The sequence below is a fragment of the Sinocyclocheilus rhinocerous genome, unplaced genomic scaffold, assembly GCF_001515625.1.
Source record: "Sinocyclocheilus rhinocerous isolate Xijiao unplaced genomic scaffold, SAMN03320098_v1.1 scaffold166, whole genome shotgun sequence".
Taxonomy (NCBI): domain Eukaryota; kingdom Metazoa; phylum Chordata; class Actinopteri; order Cypriniformes; family Cyprinidae; genus Sinocyclocheilus; species Sinocyclocheilus rhinocerous.
In genome coordinates, this window is record NW_015633186.1 from 272,255 (window position 1) to 281,710 (window position 9,456).

General features: G+C 37.3%; 1 protein-coding gene across 1 annotated transcript in view; it reads right to left on the reverse strand.

The window, feature by feature from the left end:
• The window catches only part of LOC107743715 (large neutral amino acids transporter small subunit 4-like), a 10,848-nt gene extending 2,129 nt beyond the window's left edge, over window positions 1–8,719 (reverse strand). The window contains exons 1-9 of the mRNA XM_016557109.1: window positions 8,313–8,719; window positions 6,188–6,280; window positions 5,973–6,106; window positions 5,544–5,750; window positions 2,581–2,639; window positions 1,846–1,972; window positions 1,572–1,704; window positions 1,233–1,306; window positions 1,023–1,146 (exon numbers count right to left, since the gene is read on the reverse strand). Of these exons, the coding sequence (XP_016412595.1) occupies window positions 1,023–1,146; window positions 1,233–1,306; window positions 1,572–1,704; window positions 1,846–1,972; window positions 2,581–2,639; window positions 5,544–5,750; window positions 5,973–6,106; window positions 6,188–6,280; window positions 8,313–8,372 (1,011 nt within the window). The 5' untranslated portion in view covers window positions 8,373–8,719. The remainder of the gene's footprint in view (window positions 1–1,022; window positions 1,147–1,232; window positions 1,307–1,571; window positions 1,705–1,845; window positions 1,973–2,580; window positions 2,640–5,543; window positions 5,751–5,972; window positions 6,107–6,187; window positions 6,281–8,312) is intronic.
• Between the last annotated feature and the right edge of the window lie 737 nt (window positions 8,720–9,456).

The window sequence follows — 9,456 nt, forward strand, 5'->3', positions numbered from 1 at the left end:
AAAAACATTACAAATCTTACTGTTCAAAAACTTTTGACTGGTGTATAGTCAACTTTAATTTTTCTCTCATTTCTAGCTTTTAATTGGCTTAGAAATCAGATAACTGCTGGACAATAACCAATAATAATGATTTGTTTATATACTACAAACACTTTTTTTTATCACATAATAAGGCAGAATAGTTTCAATACTGTAATAAATGCTATGTCAGTTAGCACTGCATTGTTCATATACAATATTTATTCACACCGGCTCTTGAAAACCTCTATGCGAACACACTTGCCTGAAAAAGTGCGGGGGACGAATTTACGTGATATTAAAAATGGGGGGGACACGTAATCTACGCCCCTGGGTGAACTGATCACAATGAGATCAGTAAAATGCAGTTAAACAATAGGTACATTTTCCATTTTATGTCGACTTTGTGCGATATGAACTCAGAATAGCAAGATTTAAATTCAGAATTCTGAGAAAAAAAGTCTGAATTGCCAGATGAGATATAAACTCGTAATTCTGAGAAGAAAAATCCAAATTGAGAGGTGTAAACTTGCAATTGCGAGAATTGAGTTTAAATTTGCAATGACCTTTTTTTATGTTTTATTCCGTGGCGGCAACAGAATTGCGATATGTGAACTCAGAATTCAGAAAAAAAGTCAAAATTGCTATATAAAAACTCAGAATTGTGAGAAAAAAATAGAAATTTTTGCCAGTGTTAAGGCCCGTTCACACCGAGAGTAATAACTATAAAAATAACTATATTAGCGTCCACACCAGTGGACGATATCGCCCATTTTTTTTCAGTTATAGCTGTGGTGTGGACTCTGCTACTCTTTAATATTGAGAACGATTTTCAGAACTATATTTTTATCGTTATTTTTATAGTTATCATTCTTGCTGTGAACAGGCCTTTACTCTGCCTTTATTACATGAATGAAAGAAAATGAAGGTAAATAAATTAGGACAGAATTTTCATTTGTGGATGAATTATCGCTTTAAATATAAGTAACAGACTGTCTGCTCACCCAGAGTGGATCTCCATCCAGTGGACCCATCATGGCCATGAAGAGAGGCTGTTGCAACAATGCAAAAAGTGCGCTAATGAGGGACTGCATTCCCGTCAGACTTCCAAACTGAGAAGACGGGTACCTGCACTCATAAAAAAAAAAACATTGTTCTTTAATCATGATTAAAAGCAACTCCAATCCACACCCAAAACACAAAGCCATACTTACACAGCTGCATACAAACCCCCAACGGCAGAGTGGATGAAGCCTCTCACAATGGTGTGCAACACAAAGGACAAAATCTAGGAGCAAAAAAAGAAACCAAGGTTCCTCAGTTCTTCCCCACAGCAAAAATAACTCTAGATTTTGTTATGCATAAATAATGACTAGTAGCTAGCTTTAAAATAAAGTCAGAGTTAGTGCTGCCACTGAGGGGCGCTGTTGTGCTACTGCATCCCAATCCATCAGCTGCAGTAACATGTTAGTGGCTCTGCACCACTTTCTCTCCCATTGGGTACTTTATCATCATCCTGCAGACAACGAGACTGATGTTTTGCTCTCAGTTACCTGTAGATGAAGATTGGGCACCAGGCAGGTCACGCCAAAGCCAACCAGCAGCAAATTAGTGAAGATGAATGCGCGGGTGGCATTGCTGATCTTCTGGATCTGTCTGTCACGTTTCTTTGGCTGAGTAGGATCACTGAAGGAAAAGCCATAAGCGCATTACACAGATGCAATGGCACATTAAACTTGTAATCAAATAACAATTACGGATTGGACTGGTTGGTGGTAAGTGTCAAAATGATGCATTAGGCAGCAGGACGCTCATTGTTACACTCACTTTGCGACTTGTTTCTCATTTTCGTCCTCGCACTCTTTGAGCCTCCAGTCCATGACGTAACCAATCACAGGGGCCGTCATGAGACACAGCAACTGTAGCACCCCGAAGATAGACGTGTACGTGCTCACTGAGAGAGAAATAAAGTTGTTTTAAGGGTCATTACATCAAAAGAGGTTCATTTCGGCAAACAATGATGCCAACGTTTATGATGTGCTACTGTAATACAGATATTTGAATACAGATATGCTACCATTCAAAAGTCAGTAAGATGGTAAATCACTAAGAAGTAAAAATGTGGACAAAATAGTAAAAGTAAATAATTAAAAAGGCACCTAATGTCAAATTAGACTGATGTATTAATTGGATGGATTAATGTATACATAAAAATATACTATAATATATTAAAATAAAAATCTTTATAACTTGAGATGGAACAATACAATTAATTAGCACTAAAACATTTGATTTGTTTCATAAAATATACATTAATATATATAAATATTCATAGAATGACCCATGACTTGCTCCTATGAAGATTAGGTGGACAGATGAATGATTGGATGGGCATTATACTGTCAGTCTCTAACCACCCAGGGCCGAGTTCATGCTTTTACATGACAACATGAATCAATGTCAAATGAAGGTGGAAAAGGAGGTGAAGGAGGGAGGAACTCGGTGGGGGGTAGGTTGAGACGAGTGAATCAAGAATGCATCTAATTTTGCCTGCAGTCTTACCCATTTCCATCCTCTCCACTGAAAAAACACACCAAGCAGCATGACAGAAGAGAGTGCAAACAGAGGACAAGAGACAGACAGCAAGGAATTAGCAACGTGAACCTGCTGTGGCCATCCGACTACATATTAAACACATGATTAATAGTGTTAGGCAGCCAATCACAGCGTGTGATATTAGAGAACATTTAAGAAGGAAGCTGTAAGAGGAAAAGACTAGAGTGCAATAGTGCCTTTTAGCAGCCTTTTTTCCCATTTCCCAGTCATTTTCTCCATAGGCATTTCAAATAAAGCTTCAATATAGAGGTCTAAGCCTTGAACCAAACTATACAGCTACAAAATGAATCATAACATTACAAACATTTTAACAAAAAAAATGTATATGAAAAATCTTTAAAAAAAAAAAGGATTGTAAGTGTGTACGTGTATGTATATGCAATGAATAGCTTACTGCCTAAATAAAAAATAAAATAAAATAAAAATTCAATAAAACTATCATCAATAACAATCATTTTTATTATAGAAAATTATAGTTACCGTTCAAAATTGTACACTGTGATTGGACACCCAACGCCTTCAATTATGCAACTATTCGTACTGCCATGCCATTTCCAAAAGCATCTTTCCATGGAAAACCACTGTGAACTCGGTCATCTCAATTTAACCAGGATGCTTCAATGCCTTTAAAAATGGCAAAAGCATGCAGGGCCCACAGGGTTCTGTTCACATGGAAAATAATTCTGTGGGTGTTTGGATGGCCAGGCAACACTTCAATGCCTAGCACAGTAACACAGAGGCTTGGGGGTCTGGGTTTGTTAATAATACACTAATTTGAGTGCCATAAATGCATCCACTGACCAGCACTAGAGAGGCCTTTTACAGTGCCTGTTACCTGGTACATTGGGAATCTGACCTCAACACACCTGATATGCTCTGGAACACATGCACACACACAAACAAATTGCCTCATTATGTCCCTAAGTACACAAACACACACACACACACTCACACATTCCAGCCGCTGACAATGAGTCAGTAATAGACTGCAGTAATGGAAACACAGGGTGGTGAAGGCATTAGCACTCTAAGGATGACAGTAAGCCGGGATCAGCATCAGTCTCTCTTTCTCAAACATCTCCAGCAGCGTCTCTAAAACAGCTCCTTGGCGCTATCTGCCCTCTCCCTCGCCACTGTCTCCACCTCTGCCAATTTTAGCCCCAGACATACACCAGTGCCATGGGTCCTCCAGAAACGCAGTCTGAATCGATTGCACGCTCCGTTTACTACAAAAGAGCCCAACCGGGAGCCCCGCAGAGGGCTGCAGAACCCAAAAAAAAGGTGCCGGTGGGGAGTGAGTGAGTTTGCAGTATTCTGACAAGTTTGAGGTGAATTTGGAATAATTGCACGTCACAGATTTGGGTTAGTAGAAGCAAAGTGCAAACGCAGCGTGTGTCTGCAGCCTCCAGTGGTTTGGCAACCTCCAGATGTCAGAAACCATGTGCATGGCTAATGAAGGAATCCCCAAGCACAATAAAGGGGATTTACTGAGGAGCATTCATTAACACCGCCCCCTGTCTGCTCGAATATTCCCTGCATGTCTGGACGCAGCCAGGGGGAAGATGCTGTACAATGGCAAGAGCCAAGTCTCTCTGTGTTCTGTCCAGTTCTTTCTGAAATACGCATGAATTCAGGATTACATAAATCACTTCAATTTGATGAACAAGGACTTTGTTCAAGACATTAAAACAATGGAAATAAATGAGATTTGGTAATCTGATTACCACTATTCTGCCTTCATAATTAACAATCAAGTTGCATTACAGAGAACTTTTAATTACTTGGCAGTTGGCACTCATGTCACCAGCTCATTAAAATAAAACCTGACTGACATACTGTTTTAATTTATTAAAATATTTTTTTAATTATTTATCTTTAAAAAAACATTTTATCAGCAAATCAATATGAATGATTTGAAATGAATTAAACTGAAAAATGAACATGAATTGTGTTTGGTGCAAGAGCATCTGACCTGACCAATTTGATTGAATTTCTAATATCTCTTACTTATTTTTATTTTAAGTATTTTTACTTAAATTTTCTTTGTTTAAAATTTCCTAAAACTTAAAGGGTTAGTTCACCGAAAAATGAAATGAAAATTCTGTCATTAATTACTCACCCTCATATCGTTCCAAACCTGCAAGACCTTTGTTCATCTTCGGAACACAAATTTAGATATTTTTGATGAAATCTGAGAGCTCTCTGATCCTCCATAGACAGCAAGGATATCACGATCAACACACAGAAACGTAGCAAGTACATCGGTAAAATAGTCCATGTGACATCAGGGGTTTAAACCGGTAATTTTCCAAAGCTACAAGAATACTTTTTGTGCACAAAGAAAATAATAATAACATAATTTATTCAACAATTCTTCTCCCTGAATTACCGTCTTCCGCCATTTTGGAGAGTACCCCAGAACGTAATTAGCGTATTCAGCGTTGTTTACGTTCAGTAGAAAGCACGCGCATGCTGAATGTAAACAACGCTCATTACGTTGATTACGTTCTGGGATACTCTCCAAAATGGCAGAAGACTGTAACTCGGGGAGAAGAATTTCTGAATAAATGATGTTATTATTGTTTTCTTTGCTCACAAAAAGTAATCCCGTAGCTTCGTAAAATTACAGTTGAACCCCTGATGTCACATGGACTATTTTACCTTTCATCAAAAATATCTTAATTAGGTTTCTGAAGACGAACGAAGGTTTTACGGGTTTGGAACGACATGAGGGTGAGTAATGAATGACAGAATTTTCATTTTTGGGTGAACTAACCCTTTATAAATCAATATCCTAAAACTTTTATTTCAACATTAAAAAAAAAATCACAGATTTTAATGTGGTTTCAGACTGTTTAGATCGTCAGAAATTACACTGGTCAATAAAAACATGTCAGTAAGAATGATACTCACATTCCTCCTCAGACTTGCACTGGACCTCCAGATCGAGGGTTGATAGGCAGAGTTTATTGCCATCTTGAGCGGCCAGCTGTTGTGGATTGTTCTTCATTGAGTTGCCAACACTCAACCTCCGACCAACGGTGGTCACCTGCCTGTAGAACTGTTTCCCTGTGATCTTATGGTCAAAGCCCAGCCAGCTGAACTTGATCTTCACACTGTTAAAGAGACAAATTTCAGCGTGAGATACACAATATGTAAAATTTATTTAATTAAAAATACAGTAAAACTGTAATATTGTGAAATATTATTATAATTTAAAATAACTCTTTTTATATTTACTTTACTGTCACTCTTGATCAATTTAATGCATCCTAGCTCAATAAAAGTACTAATTCCTTAAAAAAACAACAGCAATGCACAGACGCTGAACTACATACGTGAAATCCATGTCCTCAGGTCCTGGGAAGGGCTCGAGTGGCCAGTTGAAGAAGCAGTTGATGAAGACCAGGCCGGCACAGCCAGCCCACACCAGAAGAATGGTGATTAAGGCAATACCGAGGTCGTAGATCACCTGATAGAGCAACAATCATCATCAATATCACTGATTTAAGCTCGGCTTCTTAAATAAGTCAAACCTGGGACTCAGATTTACCTTTATTCCTGGGAAGGTGACAGCGGATGAGGCGTACGAGCCAATCATGAGTGCGATGAAAGTAGAGCGGAGATCACCAAACATGTTGGGAAGCTACAGAAGAGACAAACGGGATTAAAAATCTTCAAGTGCATTAAAAATATGTTAACATTTTTAGTGACTGTACTTGGGCCTAGTGTCCGTCAGCAGTGTTGGGGAAAGTAACTTTTAAAAGTAATGCATTACAATATTGCATTACTCCGTAAAAAAGTAACTAATTATGTTACTTAGTTACTTTTTATGGAAAGTAATGCGTTACGTTACTTTTGCGTTACTTTTTAAATCTGGACAGGGCTTGCTTGTTTGTTTTTAAAATAAAAAAGTTCTGTTTTTGGCAAATATAAAAGCCTTTTCACACCCAAAGTGAAATGAATAAGCCTCAGGCTGAAGGGAAAGTAAATTTACATCCGTACAGTAGAATGCAGAAGAAGAAATTTCAACACACTTCAGCAACAAAAAAAAAAGACAAATTTTTTGACAGTCATTTTTGCTTATTAGTATGGTTGAACTGGATCATCGAGGGTCAGAAGCAAAGACATTGGTTAATAGAATGGGATTAAATACATAAAATACATTTAATTTTTGCAGGTTTGCGTCATATTCTGAGTTGCATTATTTTTATTCATTTTGAGGAATACTGAATCTGTGTTTTTTTTTGTGAGTGAGATGAATTAATGCATATTCATATTTATTTTAGAACTACAGTGACATCTGATTTCTCTCAACATGGGGACAGGAGAGCTGTCAGTCAATAAATTGAAAAAAAAAGTAACTTGCGTTACTTATTTGAAAAAGTATCTCAGATATTCTCTTGTAAATTAAAAAGTAATGCATTACTTTACTAGTTACTTGAAAAAAGTAATCTGATTACGTAACTCGCGTTACTTGTAATGCGTTACCCACAACACTGGTCATGATGAGTATAAAAAGCAAATATATTTATCTATATTGTGAACATAATATTCGAGCCACAAGCAAAACAAACACAGATTTCTTGTAACAGGAGCCGCTGTAAATGACAAAACATGTCAGATATAGCAGAAGGTATGAAAGTAAACATTACATCAGGGTAACAGTGATATTCTCTGGTGGGAGCAGCATGTAGGTTGGGGGACATCGTTTGAAAGGCAACTGCAAGCCGGGAATATTTTTAGCAGCGAGAGAAAGTGTGAGGGACACTGGAGAAGCTTGCATAACGCTGCTGCCTTTGAGCTGGGCGGAGGAGTACAGCACTCGCTGTTCCAAACTGCACTGTCAGGGTAAACAACTGTCAGACCCCACCAAGAATATATAGAGGAAGGAAGAGAGCCTGAACGCCTAAGATTTAAGAATTAAGTGGGGCAGAGAGAGCAAGAGTGTATTCTTCAATAGTATTCTTCAGGAGAATATTCTTAAAGATCATTAGTCTACAGCACTCTTGAATATTTGTCATTTAATTGAATTATTATTAAATGATTTTATTATTATTTATTTATTTTTAATTGATTTATTTAAAACGTGCATTTAAATTTTTTTTTTTACATTTATTCAAATTGAAATTCATCTTGGTGACAGGAGCTCCGCTCACACACAAAAATGTAAAATAAATAAAAAATAAACAAACCAAGTCACAGATAATAAAAAAACAAAATAGGAGTGAATAAAAAAGTATACAATTAATAAATAAAGTAATTAATTCATATAATTTTATAAGTGACTTTTTATAATTAAAAACGTTTTTTTTTTTTTGCTTTTTACACTTTAGTAATTTAGTAATGCATGTAAAAGTTTTTACATTTTAATAAATACAATTAAGCACAATTACATTTTAATTAAGTACAAATGTTCCATATAGTCTCTTATTGTGGTCAACCTGAATGTATAATAAATGTAAAATAATTAGCTAAATTCTCTTTGTAAATAGTTTTGTATTTGGAGTATAGTATGTCACACCATTATTTTTTTTAAATTGTACTGTTTTTTTATTAGACTTGCAGGGTGTCATATTGTTCTAGTACATGTTCCTTATTTTCTAGGTAATTTCCATTTTCTCCGTATACAAATCCTCCATCTACTTCCCACCTGTCGACAGCTGACAGCGTCTTACTGTATATGGCATCTCCTCCACAACACACAGTTCAAGATTTTCTAAGAACTCTCTGGACATCTTCCACTTCACGCTTGCTTCACAGTCCAAAAGCTTGGTAAAGACAAGAATGAAGGAAATCTCTCTGTTGGAACCCAACCCAGACGCTATTCACTGCCTCTAATTAGAGTAAAGGTCATCTCAGAGCCAAAACATCCCAGATGACACTTACAATACCTCTCACACACCCAGCGGCTCTAGGCGGCATTGTGCCTGTGGCTGGAGAGGCTGTGCAGGAACGGTTTTGGCTAATGGACTGTGGAACAGAGCCAACGACGAACAGAGCTCCACATGATGGGCCTGTCAGACGGAGAGTAATGGATATTTCTTGGAGTTGAGTAACATGTGAAGTACCAAGAGACTGTTTTAACAACACTATGTTCTTCTGCTTTCACAGACATTCACCAGCTGGTCACGTGATGAAAAAAATACCCTACTGACACTACACTTATCTTGTATTATAACGCTAGCATCGCTCTGCAATGAAATTGACTAGGGATGGAAACAAAACATTAAAAGTTTTTGACAAACACTGGTAGTCTCTAAGTAAAGCGATACTTTGTGGAGTCAATAAGACCAGAAGAATCTACCGGAGACAAAACAGTCCCAAAGTCACGGCCACCGGAACAGAGAAAACACAAATGTCATTGTAGTGTAAAACAACAATAAAGGGTATCTGTCATAACACACAAAAAATAGCATCAATCCCTACATTTTGAATAGGGGAAGTCGTGGCTTAATGGTTAGAGAGTCGGACTCGTAACCCACATGGTTGAGTCTCCTGACCTCGTTCCCTGAAAAAGTCACAATCAAAGCAGCACAGAAAGAAGTCTTTGAAGAACAAGACATGACGCTCCAAAGGAAACCTCAGACTGGTGCCAACAAGCTGATATTATGAAACCATTAGCATCCATGTCAAATTGCCAGCAACCACCTGACAGTACACATTAAGAACAGACAGGAGGTCAACAAAAATCAAATAGCATAGCTTTTATTCATTATTGCACACTTTTTACCTCTCATATATATGTTGGATATATTTATTTTGCATACCCAAAAGGTTATGGGACACATGGCTTCCGTGTTTTTTCTTACCTCTGAGCAA